This window comes from Equus quagga, chromosome 3 (assembly GCF_021613505.1).
Source record: "Equus quagga isolate Etosha38 chromosome 3, UCLA_HA_Equagga_1.0, whole genome shotgun sequence".
Lineage (NCBI taxonomy): Eukaryota > Metazoa > Chordata > Mammalia > Perissodactyla > Equidae > Equus > Equus quagga.
Window position 1 is genome coordinate 124,180,975 of NC_060269.1, and position 27,107 is coordinate 124,208,081.

General features: G+C 36.0%; 1 protein-coding gene across 3 annotated transcripts in view; it reads right to left on the reverse strand.

The window, feature by feature from the left end:
• Window positions 1–6,042: 6,042 nt before the first annotated feature.
• The window catches only part of KLHL5 (kelch like family member 5), a 74,701-nt gene continuing 53,636 nt past the window's right edge, over window positions 6,043–27,107 (reverse strand). For all 3 annotated transcript variants that reach the window (XM_046657144.1, XM_046657145.1, XM_046657142.1), the window contains 5 exons: window positions 23,190–23,414; window positions 19,595–19,757; window positions 12,992–13,204; window positions 11,262–11,433; window positions 6,043–7,395 (listed from right to left, as the gene is read on the reverse strand). In XM_046657144.1, coding sequence (XP_046513100.1) covers window positions 7,339–7,395; window positions 11,262–11,433; window positions 12,992–13,204; window positions 19,595–19,757; window positions 23,190–23,414 — 830 coding nt within the window. In that variant the 3' untranslated portion in view covers window positions 6,043–7,338. The remainder of the gene's footprint in view (window positions 7,396–11,261; window positions 11,434–12,991; window positions 13,205–19,594; window positions 19,758–23,189; window positions 23,415–27,107) is intronic.

Here is a 27,107-nt window from a genome sequence, read left to right on the forward strand (position 1 = left end):
TGCTCCTTACTTCCTGAACAGATTCTGGTTTTCCCACTTCCATGCTCATGCTTTCCACCCCTCTCCTAATTTCATAACCCCCTTGCAATATGCGAATAAGGAAACCTCCTGAACTCTCTTTGTTCAGCTTCAGAATCTGTGATACTGTAAATCTGCGTTTCCATACCTGAGATGATTTACCTTAAAGACTAAGTCTGTTTCATATTTACATTCAGCAAATAATTAGTGACAGCCTATTGTGTGAAGGTATAACAGTGGATAAAATGCTATGTGCTGCAGGGGATACAAAAATATACCCCAGTACGTGTCCTTAAGGAACGAACATTCTTTCCCCTCCTTTGTTTTACGATCTATTATGGAATAAGGTTTTAGTCTGCCTACTGCTTTGCTCAGCGCCTTATCGATCAGGAAGTTTCTGAGATAAATGGATCTCAACTGGATTAACTCATTCCCCAGTCCTTCTCTGCAGCTTTGTTACTGAGTTTCTGATACAGAATCAGACAGGTAAGTAGGTCAGCTTTCCAAACTTACTACCCAGCATTTCTTTCTCTGAAGTTCTCACACCACACAGCTATTCTTGTCGATGACATAGAGACAGCTCTTTGAATGACAGCTTCTAGCTAACCTCATCACTCCAGCTACCGCTTAAGCACGGGCCTCTTTCCTTCCACAAAATTTACTCCATCTGTGTCTCTATTGAACTGCTCAGTTTAGCATGTATTTTAGATTTATAAAGATGCATAACTCTAAAGAAAACTATTTTTAGAATTTAGTTGAATACTACTTCTTAATTTCAAGTAGAATGTTTTCACTATCTTAAGAAGTGACAAGAGACGTTTTCTGAGCAAAATTTTTTCAGAAAAATATAAACAATCTGACTAATTTGGAAACATAGTATAGTCAGGATAACTTTAATACCTTGAGCATGCCATCACTTGCAGCATAACCAAACGGTCGCTGAGTCATTAAGCCAACTTACATTAGTTCTTTTTTTAGGCACAAAAGTATTATACAAGTAATATTCATTCAACAATATAAAACTATTTAAAAATACTTCAATTAAATATAATTGTTCATTATCCAAAAAGAAATGTTATTAAATGCAACCAACTTGAGACTGGGCAGAGTGCTAGGGGACTGAATGTGGTTCCAGGCTTCCGGGGCCTCACTCTCTAGATGCACTTCACTGGCCCAAAGGAGAGAATTACCCAGGGCTGGGGGAAAGGGGGGGCAGTAAGGACTGGTCACGATGCTGATACCCATCAATTCATACTGCATTTCTTCAAGAGATTCGTAAGATGTCAGAGTTGCGCAGGCCCAGGGAGATACAAAATAAGCATGATACTTCCTTAGGCCTTAGGAGTAAGGACAGAATGTTTGTTGGGAGGAATGGTGCGTTCTTAAAAATCTATGGAAGGTATCTGAGATGCAGAGGGATGAAAATGCCAAAAGTAGGCTTTGATTTTTCATGGCATTTAATTTTTTTTTACTCTAATTAAATAATGAAATAGAAGGAAAATATTACGTGGGGATTTATAATCCAGTTATGGTAAAATTATGTATCATTTTACTGAATATTTTCCTGAGTAGAAGTCATTATCAACAATTCCAGACATTATACAGAGTTTATGAAAAGATATCTATTTTGACTTTTAACATTTATGGAATGCCTGTTGTATACCAAGCACTGGCGAAGAGCTCCCAATCAAATCTTCCCTTATGTTTGTCAATGTTTCTCACTTCTTTTCTGAGATTATAATTAAGATCTAAAGAGCCTTTTTGTTAGATTTTAAAATTCATTTATTTGCAAATTCCACTTAAAAATTCTCTTTGAGATGAATATACAGAGTTTTAATCCTAGTGATATATATAGAATTGTTATTGTTATGACATTTAAACAACAATTTGTAATGTACCTAAAAAGGTTTTTATTGCCGTAAAATATACATAAAATTTGCCATAGGTGACATTTAGCACCTTCACCATGTTGTGTAACCACTAATTAGTTCCAAAACATTTTCATCACCCTCTACTCATTAAGCCGTCATTCCCTGCGCCCTCTTCCTCCCAAACCCTGGCCACCATTAAAACAGCTTTCTGTCTCTGGATTTGCCTATTTTTGATATTTCATATAAATGGAATCACACAATATGTGGCCTTTTGTGTCCGGCTTCTTTTACTTACCATAATGTTTTCAAGGCTCATCCATGTTGTAGAATGTATCGGCACTTCATTTCCTTTCATGGCTGAAAAATATTCCATTATATGCATATACTACAATCTGTTTATCATTCATGAGCTGATGGACATTTGGGTTGTTTCCACCTTTTGGCTACTATGAATAATGCTGCTATGAATATTCATAGGCAAATTTTGTTTGCACACCTGTTCTCAGTTTTAGTTTTTTTGAGGGTATATACCCAGGAGTGGAATTGCTGGGTCATAAGGTAATTCTATGTTTAACTTATTGAGGAACCGCCAAACTGATTTCCACAGTAGCTGCACCCTTTTACATTGCCACCAGCAATGAACAAAGATTCCAATTTGTCCATATCTCTCCAACACTTATTTTCTATTTTTAAAATTATAGTCATTCTAGTGGGTATGAAATGTAGCTCATTGTGTGTTTTTTTTTTAAATAAAGCAAACACTTTTTCTTTTTTCTTTTTTAAAGATTGGCACCTGAGCTAACAACTGTTGCCAATCTTCTTTTCTTTCTCCCCAAATCCCCTCAGTATATAGTTGTATATTTTAGTTGTGGGTCCTTCTAGTTGTGGCACGTGGGATGCCACCTCAGCGTGGCCTGAGTGGTGCCATGTCTGCGCCCAGGATCTAAACCAGTAAAACCCTGGGCCGCTGCAGTGGAGCGCACAAACTTAACCACTCGGCCATGGGGCCAGCCCCTCATTGTGGTTTTGATTTGCATTTCCCTAATGACTAATGATGTTGAGCATCTTATGTGCTTGTTGGTCATTTGTATATCTTCACTGGAGAAATATCTACTCAAGTCCGTTGCCCATTTTTAAATTGGGCTGTTCATCTTTTTGTTCTTGAGGAGTTCCTTATATGTCCTGGATACTAGACCCTTACCAGATATATAACTTGCAAATATTTTCTCCTATTCTGTGGTTGGCTTTTCACTTTCTTGATACTGTCTTTCGATGCACAGAAGCTTTTTATTTTGATGAAGTCCAATTTATCTATCTTTTCTTTTGTTGCTTGTGCTTTTTGTGTCACATCTAAGAAACCATTGCCAAATCCAAGGTCATGAAGATTTATGCCAATGTTTTCTTCTCAGAGTTTTATGGTTTTAGCTCTTATATTTAGGTCTTTGACCTATTTTGGGTTAATATTTATATATGTTGTGAAGGAAGGGTCCAACTTCATTCTTATGCATGTGAATATCCAGTTGTTCCAGCACCACTTGTTGAAGATAATATTCTTTCTCCATTGAATGATCTTGGCATACTTGTTGAAAATCAATTGACCACATGTATTGACTAGAGTTTATTTTTGGACTTTCTATTTTTTGCTGTTGGTCTACATGTTTATACCAGTACCACATTGTTTTGATTACTGTAGCTTTGTAATGAATTTTGAAATCAGGAAATGAGTCCTCCAACTTTGTTCTTTTTCAAGATTGGATCTTTTGGATCCCTTACAATTCCCTATGACTTTTAGGATCAGCTTTTCCATTTCTGCAAAAAAAACGTCCATTAGGATTTTGATAGAGATTGCATTGAATCTGTAGACTAATTTGGGGAGTATTACCATCCTAACATTATTAAGTATTCCAACCCAAGAACATGAGCTGTCTTTCCATTTATTTAGCTCATCTTTAATTTCTTTCAGCAATATTTTGTAACTTTCAGCATATAAACCTTGTACCTCCTTGGTTAAATTTATTCCCAAGTATTTTATTCTCAACACTATTGCAAATAGAATTTTTTTCCTAAGTTCCTTCTCAGATTGTTTTTGCTAGCGTATAGAAATACAACTGACTTTTGTGTGTTGATATTGTATTCTGCAACATTACTGAATTTGCTTATTTGCTCTAATAATTTTTTTGTGGATTCTTTAGAATTTTTAATATATATCATCTGCAAATATAGTCTTACTTCTTCCTTCCTAATCAGGATTCTTTTTATTTCTTTTTCTTGCCTAATTGCTCTGGCTAGAACTTCTAGCACAATGTTGAACAGCAGTGGTAAGAGTGTGCTTTTTCCTAATCTGAGGGGGAAAGCTTTCAATCTTTCACCATTTAGTATGTTGTTTGCTGTGGGTTTTTAATGAATGTCTTTTAACAGGTTGAGGAAATGCCCTTTTCTTCCTAGTTTGCTGAGTGTTTTTACCATGAAAGGCTGTTGGATTTTGTCAAATGCTTTTTCTTTTCAATATTGAGATGATCATGTTGTTATTTTTTCCCCCATTCATTCTTTTTGGTTTTGGTATCAAGGTAATGCTGGCTTTATAGGATTAATTAGGAAGAGTTCCCTTTTCTTCTATTTTATTTTTTGGAAGAGTTTAGGAAGCATTGGTTTAATTCTTGTTTAAATCTTGGTAGAATTCACCAGTGAACCCATCTGGTCCTAGACTTTCTTTCTTGGGAGGTTTCTGATTACTGATTCAATATTTTTACTTGTTATAGGACTGTCCAGGTTTTTTATTTCTTCTTGAGTTAGTTTTAGTAACTTTTGTCTTTTTAGGAATTTGTCCATTTCATACAGGTTGCTGAATTTGTTGGTAATAAAGCTTATTTTTGATGAATAAATTTGTTTATGGTTCAGTCACCCAAAATACCAAGCAATTTATCTAATATTTATAAAACTTGAAATGTATATCATGTTTTCTTGCATTTACTTTTCTAAAGCAAAATGTGTATAAAATTCTATAACAGATTTAAACAAAATTTCCCCCCAATACTAAGGAACAAAAATTTTCCAATAGGTGTGTGACTGGTATAAATTTTACTTCTAAAAAACATAAAACTTCTTCATTTTTCTCTTTATTAAAACAAATTATTCCTCACATAAAATAAAACTCTCTTTTTCTACCCAGAAGCAGGAATGATAAGAGTGTGGACCCCTGAGCCAGACTGCCTGCGTGTGAATCCCTGCTCTGCCACTTACTTGCTATATATAATCTTGGAGTTAACCTCTCTGTGCCCCAGTTTCCTCATCTGTAAAAAGGGGAATAATAGTAGAACCTACCTCATGAGGTTGTTGTGAACATTAAGTGCATTAATGCATGCAAAAAACTTGGTTCCTAGTTTATAATAAGCATTCAATAATTATTAGCAAATACTATTATTTTTCATTAGGGGGTCATAAATTGGGGTTAAAAAAAACAGCAGCTAGCTAGACATCTGGATGGAGAGGCTAATAGTAAAAGTCAAGGCAGCAGTGTTGGACGACAGACACACGGAAGAGCCATATTTTCCTCTAGATTTATAAGACCCCAGTTTAGGAGAGGAATGAATGTTTTAGTGAGCACTCTGTTACTAGAAAAGAAATGGTTTTCGTTACTAGTATCCAGGAGAGCAGATCCTATTGACTACAAAACTGCATGGGAGAGACTTTCTATCAGGGTAGAAAATCAAAGGAAGGAAATGTTCTTCTAATGAATCCCCTAAAGCATGAGTCTGGCTCCACTGTGGGCACAGAGACCAGCGAATGCGTGATAAGTGTTCAGAGGAGTGATCACAGTATAAGTACTTCCTTTCAAATGACAGGTCTGGGCCTCCAGAGAAGGCACGATGTACTGACGTGTCTCTGCTTCTGAAATTTTGTTTGTTCTATCTTTTCCTCTTCTCTCTTTTCCCCTAAATACATAAATATACTTCACAGCTGATCCCTCTTGTCAGGGAAATAATTGAATTCCTATCCATAATATAGCGAATATTTGAAATATTAATGTGTTTGTCACTATCACTATTATTTTCTTCGTGGCCACACCAGTAAAATGACTACAGGATTTGTTTTGGGAATAGAGGTACTCAGTTTCCTGGTTTCCAAGGTAGAAACATTTCATAAGCATTCAAAATCAGCTCAAAAAAAGGTTTTAATTTTTAAAGAAAGCAACTCAAAAGGCCTCCTTGATATAAAATGTAAAAACACATTAACTATAACATTGTATTTTAAAAGACGAGAATTTAGTTTATACTCATTTAATACCAAGATATAAGTTAATGACTTATACCTTAAAGGATTTATCATAAAATGTTACTGCCCAATGCATTTTTGCAAATAAGAAACAATTCACTGAGAGGAGTATTAACATTCACTTATGTAATTAGAGTTTACAAATGTACAAAACTTTTGGTAATAAACACTAAACTTATTTTTCAAACATTCAATAAGCCCATTCCCGCCAAACTATTTGATTACAAAGAAACACAAAGGGTCACTAACGGTGGCAAAACATAAGAAACAAGGCAGGGGAGGCAAACAGACATGAGAACATAGAATATCCAAAGTTTTATCAATATCAAAAGACAAAATCAAAACACCTTTTATAAAAGAAAACAAATCCATATACTTAAATACTAGTTAGGTGAAAGAACATTATAGGGTATATAACATTTATTTTCTCTACGTAAATTTGCATATCTTAAATTTAATGCAAAACACCATGTTTCAATTCCAATTTGAGAATATCATAACACGGAGTTCTTGGTGAATCTAGATGTAATCGGATGAATATTTAAATGGACCCCAAAGATCATATCGTTTTCTTTTCATCATTATTGATTTAACTCTTTAATGTTTTTCTTTATGCATTGCACTAAGCCAATTTTAGAAATAAAATCCACAACCAAAGCACATATAATGCAGCTATTTCTGAAAAAACTAAATAGCATAGTCTTTAGTATGTCATTAAAATAGTGGTTGTGGTTAAATAAACAAGCAAACAAATAAACAAAAATTACTGTAACTCATGTATGATAAAGTTACAAAGCAAAATGTTACAAGTTTTCTCTGGTGTATTTGCGCTGTAATAAAAGAAATCTGGATAATGTGAGTAAAATGTGCTTGATTATTAGGAAATGAAATTCCCAGTTAACACTAGGTTGAGTTTGAAAGTGCATATGTCCTCATATTTTATATCAGGAATGTATGTTCACAATCCACCAGCTGTAGTTTTCATTTACTAGGAAATGTGAGTATTTAATCCTGGTTCATCCTCCCTTATTTTAACATCTTCTCTTTGAGATCAGGCACTTTGTGCCCAGGAATATGGTAGTGCAAATTTCCTAAAAATGCATCCATTGATAGTAGAATAATTGTACTAAATTCATAAAGGAAGAGGATATCTTCATTTAGAAAACAGAGTACTAAATTATAATTTTACAGTCACAACGCAAGCCCCAGCTCTTCCTAGGCACAGTGGAGCAACCTAAAAAGAAACAAAAAGACATATCTGTTGGGTTTGTCGGTAAAAATGGTGATAATACCACACCAGCTGGTGAAACACTGAAATAGTCTGCACTTGTTGGTAAAGAGCTGTGGCCGCGAGCCCCTGCTGTCCTAGCCTTACCGCTGGTCTGGTCTCATCCTCGAGACTCCCCTTCTGAGGTCAAAGTTTCATAGACTAAATTGTTCTGGATATATCGCATGATTACGTAGTATTTACTTCTACTTAAAGGGGATTTTTTTTAATGGTTCAGGAATTGGTCTACATGAAACACTATATTTTAGCCAAAATGATGCACAATAGGGATATGAGGAAACGCTGAATGCTTAAAGTAACTTTGTAACCAATATGGAGACAATATCAAGTATCATCTAGAGAGGGCCTGCAAAAGATGTGCTGTCTCAGGGACAGAACACACAACACACTGCGGGCCTATGATGTTGTTCCAGGGGAACCAGTAACTTTACATTTGTTGACTGCCTTCTCTGTGCATGGCTGAAAAGTCTAAATCCATTCTACTGCTTTTTAGCAGAGTAAATAAACATTAAATACCACCCATCTAACTCCCTACGAATGGAAACAAACCTGAGAATAAATTCTGTGACAGTGAGATAGAAGTGTGGGGTACTAGAGGAAGGCATATAATCTTAATTATAGATAAAAAATAATTCTTAACTGTTTTACTTATTGTCTTTTTTTTTTTATGTACCCTAGACTCTGGGCAATTCATAGTGGAAATGAAAGTGTGGACAAGGATAGTTTTTAAAGAAGAACTACTTTGAGCACAGTAAGAATCTATGCATTTGGACCAGGAGAATTAAAACATTAGCATTTGGGGAGGGTGACTAATACAAAGTTACCAAGAGAGTTTGCTTTATAACTATGTATTTGGGGGTATGTAATAAAGTGTTTTTGTTGAATACATGATATCAAAATGACTTCCTAATCAGTTTGACCTCCCCACAGACCAATGAGTGGATTTTAAGAACACATCAGACTTCAATTAAAAGAGAATTCTCAGTTGTTCTCCATCTGAATCAGTTGTTTTGATCACTGTTATTTCTTCTTGAACAATTAACCTATTTTAAAACCATATCACTTACAGTATTCTAGGAGCTTACTCTAATACTTAATTACTAAGTCATTTAAATCAAAACGTCTGTTTGTAATTAGCAGCTTTTCTCAAAACAGCCAAGACACTAAGTCTCTACCTTGTGAATAGCTGATGTTTTCATGACAACCAGCTAGAAACTTTAGCTTAGAGAATTTATTGAATACAATGCAGTCACCTCCTGCTTTGGGTCAAGGTTGGTAGTGGGGGTGGGTAGAGGCTTAAGACGTTGTAATCTCATTTCATTCCCTGTACAAATGTCCTCTCATCCATTTGTTGGAACATTGGAAAGGAAAACATTAATTTTCCAGATACTATGAGTTCACATTTAGGCGCCTTAAAATAGTAATAGAGGTGGCATGCGAACAAAATAGCTATATGGTTACAGTTATTAATGTTGATACGCAGTGACTCAGCATAAAGTATTAATTATCTGTAATAAGAAGTCTCAAATACTGGCCAATAGATTTCTTTATAACTAGCCTAAGGGTTCAAATCAAATACAACTCAGAAAAAGAGATTCTTCCCTTTTGGGCTCTTGGGTTATCATTCACAACTACTTCTGCCATGGGGGGAGGCTGATGGTAGAGAATCACATAACTTCTAATGAAATCCTGCTGCTTTAACTCTAGCTCTCAAATTACGCCTTCTTCCCTCCACCAAGAGATCTCACTTAATTAGGAAACAAGATCAAGGTCACACTAAAAGTCTCTTTTCCTATCCTCCTCATCACTTAAAAACTCCCTCTACCTTTCTACATGCATATTCTCATCTTTTCTTCCAAACTTGGGGGATAAGATCTTTCCTCCAGTCTGAGAAGGACCTGTCTTTGCTCTCAAGTCTTCTTCCAGGAAAAGTGCTCTTCAATTTTGCTCTCTTTCTAGCATCTGGAATCTCCCTCTAATCTCTTGTTTTCATCTCTGTTGTGAAAAAAATCTTTGGCTCAAATTCTAACTCCCCCGTTTATTTGCTGTGTGACCTTGGGTCAGCTATTTAACCTCTCTGTACTCAGATTCTTTATCCCATATAGTGGGGAAATAATAGTATTTACCTTAAAGTGCTGTTGGGAGGATTAAATAAGTTCTTTAAAGTGTTAGCACAGAGCCTGGTACGTAAACTGTGCTCAGTAAATGTTAAATTTCTATCATCATTATTTTAAAATAGCACGCTCCTGCAGCTCCCACATTTACTTTTATTCTCTTTACTGTTTACACTGCGTGGTGGCTTCTGCTTCCATCACATTCTCAAAGGTCCTCACAACTTCAAGAATAAAAACAATCTATCCAATCTTCCTTATACTGTTGAACTTCTCTCCTCTCTTTAACGGCTCTATTCCATTAGCTTCTAAGGCACTCTCAGATCATCCTTCGCTGTTTTCTTCGGAAGCTGCACCTCTCAATCCAACCCAGGAAGGGTAGAAAGAAGGAATAGACGGGACTTGGTCACTCTCCTGAATCCATCTACATAGTTGACACCTCAAGCCTCGCAACTGAAGCAATCTTCCAAATGTTGTCCACGTATCCAGCCTTCACTCCCCTTGCCTCTAACCCAGCTCACCCTGTCCCCAGTGCTGCCACATGAACTTTCTACTACTCTGTCACTCTCTTGGCTAAAGTCTCCACTGGCTTCTCATGACTAAACTCCAGCCTGGCCTTCGCAGACCTCTATCCTGACCCCAACCTTCCTCTCCAGTGAGAACTCCTACTCTTCTCAAGCACGAATCCTTGTAACCAGCCACACTTCCTCAATACAGCCTGCGTATTTCCGCTTCAGTGACATTTCTCTTATGTTTTCTCACACAATTTCCCCTTTCTTTCTACCTTTTTGAATTGGATCACTTCATTAAGTCTTAGCTTAAATCCCTCTTCTTTCTCACTGAAGCCCTTTCAACAACCATTTTCTTTCTTTCTCTTTGATTTCCTATACCACTCACTGCCTATCCCATGGGACACCTCACACCAGCTGCTCCACACTGTGGGTTCTCCCCTTACACAGGCAGACTCCACCTACCTAAGAAGTTAAGTTCAGTGGGGCTTCTCATAAGTTTTGTTTTCTTGACAGTACTTACCATTGCTTCTTGTAGGAAAACTTTGGCTCAGTTAAACACTTGAGTGTCTTTTACGTACCAGATACTGAATTGAGGCACAAAATTCCTGATTCTGTTCTTGGTCATGATGGAAAGAAAGATCTCAAAAGACCATTCCTGCAAGTGCTAGGCCCTCCCAGAAACAGACGTCGTTGGAATTTTTCCTGTTATTAAGCTTGCCAGGTCAAGTTTCTTACTTGTTAATATAATTTAGTGTTGCCATCTTTATTAGGTTATGATCAGACATTTGATCTGTTCCCAAATATCAGTGGCTCAAGTATTTAAAAATGATTGGTCAACTATCTTTGTTTCTTGTCTTCCACAATCTCTTCTCCCTTTGTTATAGCCCTCTTGTGGTCTGCTCCTACAGCTCAATCAATATCTCATCAATTCCCAGCAAGAAAACGGTGGCAGACCAACTAATAATAATTTTTCTATAATAATAACTTATACTTTAAAGATAATTTTGGATTTTAATTATATTATAGAATCAAACATTCCCTGGTCTTCTTATATTTAATTAAGAGATGACTTTATCATGTTTATGCTATATACTTTGATATAAGACAAAATTGAGAGGATCTGTTTTACCAATAGAATTGTTTCAACAAAAACAGAGTAAGTGTAATAATGAAAAATGAAATGCCATACCTGGGTCCACTCATTTGTCTGGGGATCATAAGCCTCCACTGTATTAAGGTAAGTCTGTCCATCATACCCTCCAACAGCATATAATTTATCACCAAGTAAGCAGACCCCCACTGCATCTCTGCTAATGCTCATAGATGCCACTGCAGTCCACATATCTGTTTTAGGATCATATCTGAAAGAAAATTTTGGAACTGGAGCTGACATTGTTCTCACAAAATTTTACATAAAAATAGTTTTGTTCTTTAAGCCTATCTTTTGTCTTATTATCTGCTATATAAAGCATATTTGAACATATTTTAGAGAAAAATATCAATATTTTCCTGAAAACTTTTAACTTATAATGCAGATTCCCTTAAACTATTCAAAAGAGTTAACGTAAATAATGAAAACTGTTTTAAGGTTTTAGATTGCCTACTTTTGAAAATTTGAGGAAATCCATATGTGAACCTCTATGTAAGACTTACAGCTTCAATCATTGTAGCTGTCTATTTTTGGACCTCTCGTTCCTTTCATAAAGTATGTTAACTAGAACTGCCCGAAGTTGTCTATCTAAGAGCAGATACATCATACTAAGATGACCTGTATTGCTTCTAACACCTCTTGTATCAATGAGCAAATTTCACTGGGTGCAGTACTACACTGAGCCTGTAATTCCTGGGGCAAAGCGAATAAAGACTTCCATTTCCTTTCCTGGATTATAACAGGTAATAAGAATAATCAGAATTATTTTTTCCCCCAACACACGTGAAATGCAGGTGTCACTTTCCTATTTTCTCCAAAAACACCAACCAGTTCTGCTTATTATTTCACAAAAAGCACTCATTGTCATCAACAAACTTTCATTTCACTTTTTCTTCTTCTTCTAGTCATTTATAATTGATAAATAATACACACACACACACACACTCATTAACTTCTCATTGCTCTTTAAGATCTGAAATCTTCAATAAGGCCTCAAGACTCTATAAGATCTGCCCCTACCTCCACCCCACTCCTCCTCCTTTCCTGCCACTCTCTCCATCACTCTTTGTTCTCCAGCTACAGTGACTGCCTTTCAGCTTCCTGAATGCACATATTCCTTTCTGCCCTAGAGTGTTTAGAAATGCGCCTATTGACTCTCCCTCCTAAACCCATTCAATTTTCTCCATTCCTTGAATTAGATTGAACACAACACATGGGAGCCTAAAGTATTGTCCAATCCTCCACCGAGGTTAGGCTCTTTACCTGCCCCATCCTTGAGTTTCTAAGGCCAGTTTGGATGGCTCATTTAAGCTTTTAAGCCTTCTTAGCCTTCTGTTTTATTTCGTATTATTTCACTTATATAAAAATGTGTTAGAAATGTCCTCATCCTTTTCACTTCTTATTTAGCCTCTAGCTTCTAATTCATTCTCTCTGAAATTCATCAAACTCCCTTTCTTTTCTTATTAGGTACGGTGTCCAGTACAAAATAGGTACACAATAAATGTTGGTCATATGATCCAATTAATGAATTATATAACCAATTCTAAGGTAAAGTTTAAGTAGGAAGTAATATGATGAGAGAAGAATCTGAGTAGGCTGTTAGCAGACAGACTGAGAAAGGGCCAGAACAGACAACCCAACATTTACAAAGCTCCTAAGGAACTGCCTCACATGCGGCAGATGCTCAGTAAAGAGTTCTTCCTTTGTCTGGAAGTGTCAGAGGCTTATATTTGTTCTTTGATTCCTAGTTTTCCTTCACAGGAAATTACCTCTCTACGCAGTCTGAGAGTCTAGAAGTCAGGTTGGATGCGGGAGCATCGTGTCCTCCGATAGCATACAGCAATCCATTCCAGGTGGTCACCCCTACTCCCCCTCTCCTTTTTGACATTTGTGCACAGAGCGTCCATTTGTTAGTATGAGGATCAAAACATTCTACTGATTTGAGACAAGAACTTCCATCACGACCACCAACTGCATAAAGTCTGTAAAAAGAACAAACAGAATGACAAATAAGAAACAGTGCTCTTATCATGCTTAAGACAAAGAGGTTATTCTTATGGTATTTCATTGAATTTAAGGTGCCATCAATTACAAGACACACTGTGAGTTTATGTGCCATTAAGAAAGATGTACTATCAATTAAATGACACATGTATGTATCATACATGTGTATACATCACATATCACTCTGTGTATACACAAAAAAGAAAACAAACTCACATAAAAGCAATGACAACTATTTCATAGCTGCCATCTGTTTGCCAATCAAGTCACCGTTGATTATAAGATGCATCACAATTTTAGAGATGTTAAAATGCGACTTAGGATAGGTAACATACGGTATATAAGTATACCATGACTTATTTCTTAAATAGCTAAGATAGGATTTGGTTATAAACGAAAGAAACAGCTTCTCTGAACACCTACCACAGTTTAGGAACTTTGCCTGAATTAATTTAATCATCATAATGATGCTATCAGAAACCATTTGCATCCCTATTTCACAGGTGAAGAAACTGGGGCTCAGGGATATTAAGGGAGTTGCATGGGGTCACCTGGCAAAAAGCAGAATTAGGACACGTAGTTATATTAATGAGCAGTTGTACCGTCAACAGTCAACTGGGATGTACTTGTAATAGTGAAATAGGAGAATAAAAGGATAGCTTGAAAGAATGGTATATAAATTAAAATGTATACAAACAGTGATCCTTCATTAAATTACTGCAGAAAAGGATACTGTAAGCTATCTCAAATAAATATGCTACGTTAATGTCCTAAATGGTGCCTAGTAGATCAATTTTAATTCATTATCAGTTAATATACTGCACTAATTTAAAAGTCTTTTACTCTGAACTTAAGATATAGATAAAATACTTTAAATATTTGAACATTTGAATATTTTTTACTAAGCACAAAATCTTCTTGTACTAACTATTCACTTGTGAAGCCCTTTATAGATGTTCTTCTATTAGATTTTTTAAAAGAGTAGTAATTCAGTTTATTGCTTGTACAAAAGGTCACACATTTTGAATTTATGCATGTCTTAGTTAATATTTAATTTTTTTTTCAAGAAATAGTATTTGAACTATGCCAAATTCCTGCCCATTAAAACTCTAAGCATTTGTATTTGGGTAAATATACATATTTTAAAGGTAGACGTCATAATTTCAATTCATAATTTCAAGTATACTATGCCACTCAAGTTGGTCCTTAAATAAGATGACCATGTCTTAAATAGCAACATACAGTTGTGGCAATATCTTGTTCTAAACTTAAACTTTACTAATAGTTTGGAAACTGAAATTTATTTGAAACTTCAATCTGCTAAAATTTTTTATCTGCTAAAAACCACTTTTTTGTGTTACAGTTCTTAATATTAAACTGTTCTCATCTTTAACTAATACTTGGTAGAATAATTATCTGAATACGGATCACAAAATATTAGAAGGCATCAACACCTAGAAAATATCAATAAAAATATACATGCTTACACACACAAACACATAGATACACACATAGACTCACAGAGAATAGGTTTCAAGGTACCCTACCCTCTTCACAGTGAAATGAGGATCTCTGCTGTGAAAAGTGGTGTAGGACAATAATTAAGAGCATGGACTCTGGAACCAGGCTCTGTGGGTTTGAATCCTGGTTCCACCATTTACTGGTTGTGACTGTGGACACTTATTTAACCTCCACCTGCCTGAATTTCATCATTCATAAAATCTGTAAGCCCTGCCTCATAGGATTATTAATGCTCAAACTTAACGTATGACTTCCAACAGTGCCTGACACATGGTAAACATGGTATAAGTGTTTAAGGGGAAAAATGAATTCTGTCTCTATTGTATTCTTTTAGAAAATGGCATTTTTAGATCTTAAGTATACAAACAACACTTATACTGAGATAATATTAAGGGCTAAAGTGTGCTGGTAACACTTTCTGAAGAATCATTATCTAAAGCAATGGTTTTTAAGTTGTATTCTAAGAATAGCATTCTGTGGAAGACTTGAGAGGGTCCCCAAAATAGTTCATTTGAAATTCAAGTTTTAATTTTCAAAAATATCACCTGGCTCAAATAAATGTCATGCAAGATTCAGAACTCACCTCTCTTTCCCGTAACAATATCAATTACAATAAAGAGAGAAATATTATGTCAAATTGCCATAGTATCATACTATATATTTTAAAATAAGATTTAGGTTTTGCCTGACTTTTTAAAATTATGATAAAGAATGCAAAATGGTTGGTAGATATTATTTGAGATTCAACTTAGGAAAAAAAAAATTCTACTACTTTCAAATTACTTGAGCAATTTAAGTGAAGAGTTTCCTGAGATTTCAATTAAATTGCTCTAGTAGTTAAAATAACTGTTACCGTTTTCAGCCTCTTTAATAAATATTCTCTTCATACTGGGCAATCAAAACAAAACATACAAATAATCTGGGTGTTCTTTAAAAGAGACATTCTTCTACACTGATCTTTACAGTAAGAGTTATAAACTCAAACTTGCAGTAAATTTAAAATAAATTTATAATAAACTTGAACTTCCATTTGCCTTAAGTACTGAAGTTTTTGTAAGACATCATTTGCAAGGGAGATTCTACTGCCAAAAATATCTGCCAGCCAGTGGCTTTAAAGTAGCCTGAGCAATTGGAAGTCTAAATAAAGCATCTTTCTGTCAAACATGGTAGAAAAAAAATTTTAACACTTTGAATTTTTTTTTGTTTTGGGCAAGGGAAGATTCACCCTAAGCTGACATCTATTGCAATCTTCCTCCTTTTTTCTTCTTTCCCCACTCCCCCTCAAAGCCTCAGTACATAGTTGTAGGGTCTACTGGTTCTTCTATGTGAGCTGCTGTCACAGCATGGCTACTGACAGATGAGTGGTGTGGTTCCGTGCCAGGGAAGTGAACCTGGGATGCTGAAGTGGAGTGCACCGAACTTTAACTACTAGGTCATTGGGGCTGGCTCAATACTTTGAAATTTTTAAGATATAGAATATAACTCATAAAACTTTGAAACAGTTCTTCCCTAAACAAATAACTATATCTTGCACTAGGAAGCACTGTAAAATAAATTAAAATAACAAAAATAGGAGTTATTCCAGTTATTCATTTTATGGATTAAAAAAATTAAGGCACAAAGAAATGATGTGTTCTAAATCACAAAGGAGTAGTAGAGAGGAGACGCACAATTAATTTTTTTCAATCAACTGCATACTTTTTTTTTTCAACTAACAACATAAATTCTATTTTTTCCAGATTCTGGATATATACCTAAAAATGGAAACTGACAAAATATTTTGAAACATTGCCACTTTATTTTAAAGCAAGCTTAGAAAAATGCTGGTTGATGGATTAACACATCCTTTTCTTGGGATGATTAAAGTACCACTGCATCTGAGTGGTACCATGACATTCTTCAATAAGATTGCACACCTCAGATTATGTGCTGGGTACTGTGCTAGGTGTAAGGAACAAAAAGTTGGACCAGGCCACTCAAGACCATGATCTACTATAGGAGATGGATCAGCAAACAACTACAATAGGAGAGTGGTATATGCTGCAATACAATTACACACAAATTATGCATGGTGAAAATGCAGAGGATGGAATGAAGAATGAGTGTAGGGGAATGAGGAGATGGGAGTGGGGATTGGAGAAGGTTTTCCAGAGGTGATTTTTGAGCAAGTTTCAAGGATGTTGAGTTTACCACGTAGGAAAGTGGAGGAAACAGCATTCTAAGACAGATGGTATGGGTTAAAAGATAACAGGAGTGTGAAACAAAACGAATTTTTCACAAACAGATTAGTTCTGCTGCAATGTAATATGCACAGGTAGAGGAGAGAGAAGAGTCTAGAAAGGTGGACAGACGCAAGTCATAAAGGAGGCTTGGTCAGATAAGCTATTGAAAGATTTTAAGCAGGAAAGTGACATGGTCCTATTTGTATTTTAGGGAGAACATCAGGCTAGTCTCCAAAATGAAGGATGAAAGGGAGAGAGTTAAGGTTAGGGGCGAAGTGACCAGTTTGGGAGATATCCCAATAAACCAGTTACAATCACAATGTTGATATATCATACTTTCAAAATCAAATGTCTTAATATTTAGTAGATAAGCTTCTGATATGATTATTAGGTTGCCTCAGAATTATACTCAATAAATTGTACTTTAGGTAGATTAAAGACTGAAATATTTATTTCTCATTAGAGATAAGAAAAGGTAAGAAAGTAAGATACTTCTATGACCAGAAGTCCAGGCTACCATAGGTCTGGAAATCAGGTTTTAGAGAAGGCAGTTATTCTTTGGTCCTCTATTAGAAACACATATTTCTAGCCAGAAATAAGGGTTAGGAAATATGCCACCACACAAGAAATAGTCCAATGAACTAACCCCAAAAGCTTAAACCAAAGAGTAAAAACCACAAAAATGTGGTTTAATTTTCTTCTTTTTTTCACTTACTATATTCTTTGGTGGCTGACTCTCTACCAAAGAATTAGGAAAGATAGGTAGTAATGAATTTTACAGTTATTTCTTTAGCTAAAACAAATGAGGGGAGGAGTATGGAGATCAGATACATTTAAAAAGTGGGTCTCAATGCTCATCATCACTAATCATCAGGGAAATGCAAATCAAAACTACACTAAGATACCTTACACCTGTTAGAATGGCAAAATTATCCAAAACCAAGAGTGACAAATGTTGGAGAGGCTGTGGAGAAAAAGGAACCCTCATACACTGTTGGTGGGAATGCAAACTGGTGCAGCCACTATGGAAAACAGTATGGCGATTTCTCAAAAAGTTAAAAATAGAAATACCTTATGACCCAGCCATCCCACTGCTGGGTATCTATCCTAAGAACCTGAAATCAGCAATTACAAAAGTCCCATGCACCCCTATGTTCATCGCAGCATTATTCACAATAGTCAAGTCAGGGAACCAACCTAAATGCCCAGCAACTGATTATTGGATAAAGAACATATGGTATATATATATATATATATATACAATGGAATACTACTCAGCCATAAAAAAGGACAAAGTCGTCCCATTCAGAACAACATGGATAGACCTTGAGGGTATTATGTTGAGTGAAATAAGCCAGACAGAGAAAGACGAACTCTGTATGACTCCACTCATAGGTGGTAATTAACATATAGACAAAGAGAACTGATCAGTGGTTAACAGGGGAAAGGGGGGGTGGGGGGAGGGAACTAGGGGTGAAGTGGTGTACCTACAACATGACTAATAATGATGTACAACTGTAATTTCACAAGGTTGTTAACTATCATAATCTTAATAAAAAAAAAAGTGGGTCTCTATTTCTCTATTTTATCACTTGTAATAATGCTAATAAATAACAAAAAGTAGGATGTAACTAAGAGGTCCTGGGGAAACAAGATCTCAGGTCACAAAATATAAAAATTTTACTAATATTTTCTCATTAAAAAAATAATAATTCTACAAATAATTTTGAGTTTCTATAGTTTAAGCTTGATTCCTTCATCTTTCGGGAAATGATGATAAAGCACTTTAAGTGAGTAAAGGTGTGCAACAAACAACTTTTATTTAATAAGCATATAGGCCTTCATTTTATGGAAGAAGGCCTGAAAAAGGTAGGTATTCAGTTTCTGAGTCACCAAGAGCTATTGGTGATGGCTTTACTCAAATCTGTTTACTCTATCTAGAGCAGGCAAGGGAAAGTGATAGCGCCTCTTTTAAATCCATCCCAGTTTTCAGCAGTTTACAGAGACAAGAAAGAAGTGCAAGCAAAGATAAATCAGTAGAAGAGATGGAAGGAATTCTTTAGGGAAACACTGAGAGAGACTATACTACTTTTAAAAGATCATATACTTTTTTTTTTTTTAAATTTTTTTTTATTGAGTTATTGATAGGTTACAATCTTGTGAAATTTCAATTGTTTGTCAGTCATGTTGTAGGTGCACCACTTCACCCTTTGTGCCCACCCCCCACCCCACCTTTCCCCTGGTATCCACTAAACTGTTCTTGGTCCATAGTTTTAAATTCCTCATATGAGTGGAGTCATACACAGATTATAAAAGATCATATACTTTTAAAGCTATATAAACCACCAGATTTTTTTACCATATTGAATATTTACATAAAGTTTCTTCACTCAGAATGATAACTAGACATTTATAATATCTGTACATTAGAATGAAAGCCTAACTTAATGTTGAGCTATTTCCAGTTAGAACTACTCTATAAAGGGATTATTTTAGAAGCGTCTTTATATTGCTCAAAGGATTTCTCTTTCATGATTTATTTATGTCTATCTTTAATTTAGATGCGATACAGCTTAATAAATTCAGTTTATTGTGTTTTAAATGGAACTTTAAATATTTTCTTACTTTCCACTTAGTACTGCCACACCTACTGTGCTCCTCGGGGTGGACATGGTGGCAACGAAATTCCACTGGCGAGCCTGAGGGTCCCATCTTTCCACCGTATTCAGATAGCTCCAGCCGTCATGCCCTCCTACTGCATACATGGGACCTTCCAATACGGCCACACCTACAGGGAGACGGGAAAGAAGTAATGCCTTAAAAATCACATTTTAATTGAAAAATAAGTACAATGAATCTTAAATATGCAAATTTTCTAAGCAAAAATTTATGATATAGACATCTGGCTTCCTCACAGCTCTTCTTGGTAAGCAGGTTGGGGAGTGAAGGGGAGAAATAGCGCTGTAGCTCTGGTCTTAAAAGTTTTAGAGGCAGTATTTTGACATCCAACAGTAGAAAGTTATTAAAAACTACACAAGATGCACATATTGCCATATTTAAAACATCTTTCAATAATACGAAGTTAAGAGATATTTGAAAAAGCATTTTTATTCCTTTCCCCCTATTAATTCACATTCATGAGATTTTACTATAGGAGTTAGATTTGCTCCATAATCTATTGATGAGATTCATCATCAGGGATCGGAGCCAGATTCATTTGTTCATTTATTCAACAAACATCTATTGAGTTTCTACCAAGAGCCATGCACTTAATAGAACATAACAGATAAGGGCTCTGCCCCCATGGATCTAACATTTTAGTCAGGAAACAGACACAAAATATATTTCAGGTATTGATAAGTGCTAATAAGAAAAATGCAACAGAATAAAAGGGTAGAGAGGATCAGGGAAGACATTTCTGATAAGGTGACATTTGAGCAAAAAAAAGGTGAATGAAGTTAGGAAACCAGACATGGAGATATCTGAGGGAAGAGAAGGTGAGGTAAGGAACAGTATGTACAAAGGCCCTGAGGCATGCTTAATTTGTCTTTGGTACAGCAAGGAGGCCAGTTTGGTTGAGCAGGGTGAGTGAAGGGGAGATGAAGGAGAGTGTGAAGCCAGATCATGCAGGGTGGTCAGGTGTATTGTAAGGACTTGGTATTTTATTCCAAATGAGATGGAGAGCCAGTAGAGGGTTTTTAGAAGAGGTGCGACATGATCATAGCCAGACAAAATACAAATATGTATTACTTGAGGGCCAAAGTACAAATTTTGTGATACAAATATATTTTAATTTGTGAAATCACGGCCAGATGAGATATAAATATTCATCATTCCAAACCAACATATCATTCCACTCAGTATTGGATATTGGATAACACACACACACACACACACACATTTATCTATAGCTCCAATTATATATAGTATATATTCAATTATGTGTGTGTGCATATGTATGTGTGTAATTAGGGAGAAGGCTGGAAGAAAAATTGAATCCATCTAGTTCAACTCCTTAAACAATAGCTTTGAAAAGAAATTTTAGCAGCAAAACCACTTTTTCAAATGAAATCTATATATAATTCTCACATATAAAGAGATAAAAGGAGTGTTTCTTCAGTAAAAATTTTTTATAAGCTCAAATTTATAACATTCATTTATTATAAGGTAAATTAGTAAGAAAAAGGGTGTTTTGAATGACACAAACATTTGAAATAAAAACTGAACTTGAACTATATGATCATTCTCCTTTGAACTTGCTGCAGTTCAATAAAGTCTTTTGTGTGGTGCCGAGAACTAATGATAGTGTTCCATGCACAATTGAATCTGCACAAAACATCGCTGAATCATGGGCATTCTCATTCTATGTACTATATCTATAAGAATGTACCTTAAGTTAGAATTAAGTTTCTTTTCCCCATGGTGGGAGGAAGTATGCAGTTGGATCACACTATGGACCCTGGGTTTTAGGGTCAACCCCAATTTATAAGTCTTTCTCATGCTGCTGTTAAGATATGTCTTCCTATTCTGTGCCTCTGTAAGAGTTAATTTTACAAACTCAAGAGTAATGTTTTATTGTTTTCTTTGTTAAATTTCATATAGTTAATTTTAAGCTCCTCTCTCAGTCCCTTAGCCCTAACCCTCTGGTTATACTTTCTTACCAAACTTGACATTTAAGATCATCTTTCATTGAAACCTAAATGTAACTAGTAGAATCTCTTGTCTCTTGGATCTTTTGCTGTACCCACTACCACATTAATCTTTATGCCCAGATAATTTTCCTTACTGGCTACTGGCTTTTTGGGGCAGCCAGCATTCTGGTGCACAGTATTAATAAATCGAGTATAGTACAGAGCTATGCTATCTAAACTTAACTATCCTCTCTGCTACTCATCCATCTTTTAATTTGACAACCTATCAAATTCTTTACTGAAACTATTTTAAACCTTTTCCAAACTGTGATAAATTGACAAGACACTCACAAATTCTTCCTATACCTGAATGCATGCCCATTTTCAGCGTGACACTGTAGCTCCTCCCATCAAGAGGAGGAGTCTTTTTCTGTACTCTTTGAATCTGGGCTTGCCCATGTGACTTATTTTGGCCAGTGGGACATTAGCAAACATGATGCGACCAGAAGTTCCAAGTGTTGGTACACTGGGGCTTGCCCTCTCTTGCTGTTTTTGAAACTCGGTGACTGCCAATATGTGAAGAAGCCTGGACTAGCCTGCTGAAAGATTAGAGGCATTTGGCCCAGCTGCCTCTGTTGCCCAGGCCAACACCTGCTCACCACCACACATGTGAATGAGGCCATCCCACATCACCCAGCCAACCTGCCAGCCCACCAAAGATTCATGAGAAAACCAGCAGAAATCATCTCAGGCAGCTCAGACCAGAAGAACAATCCAGATGAGCCACAGATCCATGAGCTAAATAAACGGTTGTTGTTTTAAGCCTCTAAGTTTTGGAGTGGTTGGTTATGTAGCAAAAGCTGGGTGATACAGAAACATTTCAAGCCCCATCTAATTTTAATTCCACTTCCTTCACTCTCATCAAACAATTCTTTCTATTTCACTTATTCTTTCTCCTATGAGAAAAGAGAGGTCATCTGATCAAGATCCCTAAATTCTCTCCTCTCAGAGTGAGCCGTCAGTTCCTTAAAGGTAAATATAGTGTCTTCCTCATCTTTGTATACCTACAGAGCAAAGAGCATGGCACAGAGTACGTGCTAATCAATGTCTGCTCAGCAAATCATTGAATGAAAGAAAGAAAAGTCTATTTTTCAGGAATATCAGGACATTCTCTGTGCCACTTCAAAGTTTTTCTGGGTTTTTACTCATTTCTGCTTGAAAACCAGGAGATATAGATGAAAAACAATAATGCTAAAGATTTTTAAATAAGCATTTCAGTTAGGTTAGATACCATTAATTGTCAACACAAAACACATATTTAAAAAGGTTTGTCAGTCCATCACGCTACACTAAAATCCTTAAATATCCATGTTTTTACTTGCGCTGGTTGCTGCCACCTTTATGTATACACTTATTTTCTCTGCTTCCACTTGTCAGTTAACAAGGAGCATATGAAGGAATGTTTGGTGACTGACTGTTGCTGACTCAGCAGCTGCCACACTAGTCTTCTTCTGCCTTGTATAGAATGTAAGAATGCTGTGGAAGCCTAATATATAATATTAGGAGCGAATCTGCACAGTTATACTCACCAAGGCCATGCCTGTGTGTGGACATAGGAGGCATTACACTCCAAGTTTTTGTTTTGGGGTTGTAGCATTCTACAGTGTTCAAAGTCTTCAGCCCGTCTCTTCCTCCAACCACATACAGTTTGTCATCTAACACTGCAACACCAAACTGCAGCCTCCTCCCATTCATATTTGCTACAGGAGTCCACATATTTGTACGAAGATCATACTTTTCAATGCTTGTTGCTCCTTAATAGTAATATATAGAAGTTATACAAATAAAAATTTCACCATGATTAATTTGTGAAATTATATATACAAAAGTATAATTTTATTTGCATTGAGAATAATACTTTTATTATATTCCAATAAGCCCTTGCATGATCTGGGCCCTGCTTATATCCCTGACCTCATCTGGCATACACCAGGATCTAGTATTAAAAGGTCAAGTGAGGAAAAAAAAAAGGTCAAGTGAGAAAGGATTATCTGTCAAAGGAGGCTGAGAAGCAACAGCCAGAAGTGGGAGGAAAAGCAAGGTAGTTCAGTGTCATAGAAGCCAGAGGAAAAATTTTATAGCAGGTAGGACTACTAACAGTATCAAATGCTACTGAGAAGATCAAGTAAGATGAAGACTAAAAAGCATTACTGGATTTCGCTACACAGAGGTCATTGATGACTTTAGGGAGAATTCCCTTGTTTGAATGATTGAGACAGGATTGGGAGGTGAGGAAATGGAGATAGTGAGCATAGCTAATTCTTCTGAGAAGTTTGGCTATAAAAGGGGAAGAGATAGGAATTACTAGGTGAGTTGAGGAAGGTCGTGTTTTGCTTTGCTTTTAAAATTGCAAAAACTTAAGTTTGCTTAAATGTTAATGGGAAAGATCTAATTGTGAGGAAAGAAGCTGAAAATAGGTGTCGGCCCTGTGGTCAAGTGGTTAAGTTCACGAGCTCTGCTTTCGCTGCTCGGGGTTCACTGGTTTGGAGCCTGGGCGCGGAACTATGCACTGCTCATCAAGCCATGCTGTGGCAGCGTCCCACATAGAGGAACTAGAATGACCTACAACTAGGATAACAACTATGTACTGGGGCTCTGGGGAGAAAAAAAAAAGGAGCTGAAAAGACAGGAGATGAAGGGACCCTAATTAAAAGTGTGTGGCTCTGGAGGAGGCGGAAAAGGGCAGAAGCAGAGCACAGGCGAGGGGCTGGATTTCACGGGAGGAGAGAGGGGTACATACATGTTCTATTGCAACCAGGACAAGAGCATAAGTGTGGACCATGTGCTTTGGCAACTATGAATGTAGGAAGTTTAGGAGTAACTGCCTGATGGTGTCTACATTTTTTTAAGAATTGGAAGATTCAAGGAACTCTTTTGTTCTCTTTATGAGATGAGACCAGTGGACTTAGGAAAAAAAAAAGCTCCACCTCTCTAAAAAAACCCCAGAAAACCAACCCAACCCCTCAGTTATTAAGAGTTGAATTAGTGTCTCCTTTATCTCTGTCTTCTAAGCTTCTAATACAACATGCAGTCAGAGCTATTCTTAAAGACTTAAAATTAGGACAAACATTTATTCTAAAGTATTTGTTACAGTTAGGTCACCGCAGCACTAAATACTAGTGTTAATCTCCTAAATTTGAGAAATAGTTTGTTATAGATATAGAATATTATATTTTCTCATATATTATAGTTTTTATTATTTATTCACCCTACAAAAATTTTAAGTTATCTGGGATAAATACCAAGTCTTTTTCCTTCTCTGTATTCTACAGCATCATAAATAGACTCCCTCGTACATAGTAGCTGTTCAAAAATATTTTTGAATTTGAATAATCTTTCTTTATAATTTTTATAATGAGATTTTACTCATATTCAGATTATTTTATGTAATAGTATACTTGATTCATCACTCTAAATTTGATTTTAAAAACTTCTTCCTTCCTCAAATAAAAAGGCAATGCTAACCATCTCTCCTCTCTAATGAATCTAAGGCATATTCTTTTCATTTGAATTTTAAATTATTTCTTTTAGATCTAGTGCACTAAGCAGTATCATAATCTTATGAATTGGTAACTAAAAATTATTTTGTTAATATCAAACGTAATTCTTAAAACATAAAATGTTAAAACATAGTCTGAAACATATATCTTAAAAAAAATCCAAAAATAACAAAATCCTAATAATTGCAAAATTCTATGTAAAAGCTTGGAACTTCCCTAATTTATACTGAAGGATTAACCTTTAAAAAAAGTAAGCACAGGGGCTAGCCTGGTGGCACAGTGGTTAAATTCATGTGCTCTGCTTCAGCAGCCTGGAGTTTGCGGGTTTGGATCCTGGATGTGGACCTACACACCGCTCATCAAGCCATGCTGTGGCGGTGTCCCACATATAAAATAGAGGAAGACTGGCACAGACATTAGCTCAGTGACAATTTTCCCCAAGCAAAAAGAGAAAGATTGGCAATAGATATTAGCTCAAGGCCAATCTTCCTCACCAAGAAAAAAAAGTAAGCATGAATAAATTCCAACATTTTCTTAGTGACTGTTTAGAACCATTACCAGTGTATTTGTTGGGCTGTATACTAAATGCATATATGAAGGGACCAAGAACCAATGATCAGATTACCATCCAACTAATGCAAATTACTCTTCATTATTAAAGACATTGGGAATAAGATAAGTTAAGGCCTGGGAAGATAGCTTGAATAGATAGAAAGTCAGAGTATTATTAAGAAAGACTCAGAAATAAAGTTGGTCAAGCCACAAAGGCCAGATTACAGAAAGTCTTGAAACCTAGAAAGAGGAATTTACTTCTTATGTGGTAAGGAGTAAAGATTGCTGGAGTTTTCGAGCAGAGTAATGGCACTTTAAAAGAAGAGCTAACAGAGCAGAGAGTATAGTCTCCAGAGTCAAAATGCCTGTTTGAATCCTGATTCTATCATTAATTAGTTGTGTGATTGTGGGAAAGCTACTTCTCTACGTCTCAGCATCCTCATGTATAAAAAAGGGAAATAATAACCATCTGCTCTGAGAGTTGTTATGAAGATGAAATGAAATAATAAAGGTCAAGTGTTTAGCATAATTCCTGGCACATATTAAAAACATAATTAATGCTATTCCCACTAAGTTAACCTGTCAAAATATGTGAGCTGATAGGAGGCTAACAGGAATTAGAAAGATAGCAATGGAAATTTGGAAGAATAAGACCTTTGTGAAAGAAGTCACTTGGTGACTGTCAGAATTTAAGGTCTGAAAGAGATAGAGAGAGAGAGAAACAGAGAGAAACAGACAGTAGCCATGTATTGTTTACGTTGGGTACTTAGTGTCTGAGTTCCTTTCTCAGGCTTGGGCAATTTTCCATTGTATGTATATGAGCCTCGATGAGATGCAGGAACCCATCTCCCAGGAAGCTGAAAAGACAGATATTTATCCTCTTTGTTCTGGAAATTTAGGGCCCAGGGTCCAGGAGTGACCCAAAGCTAGTCAAATGGATACTTGCACCTAGGATTTAAAATCAAAAGCAGGAATTATAAAGAAGCTGGGACAGTGGACATAGCTCCTGCCCATTTCTCAATAGCCTTCTCATAAATTCCTTATCTGCTTATGTGAGCCAGAGCTGTCCACTGAAGAACACTGAATTCCAATTCCAAGTCCTCAAGTCTGGGAGACAAGGGCAGAGAAGATTCAGACACATGAAGCTTGAGGTGAAAGCTCAACATCAAATAGACATTTTATACAAGTTGGAAATATGGAAAGAAAATCAAAGTGAGAGAGTATAATTAATACAGAGATAACAGTTACAGCTTTGCAAAGCAGAGGAAAAGAAAGAGAGGAAGAAGTGCTAGTAACGACTACAAAGCCAAGCACCAGTTCCAGGCACTTGGTAGATACTTAACAAGTATTTGCAGATTGATTATATGGACCGTGGAGATCTCCAAAAGTTTTCAA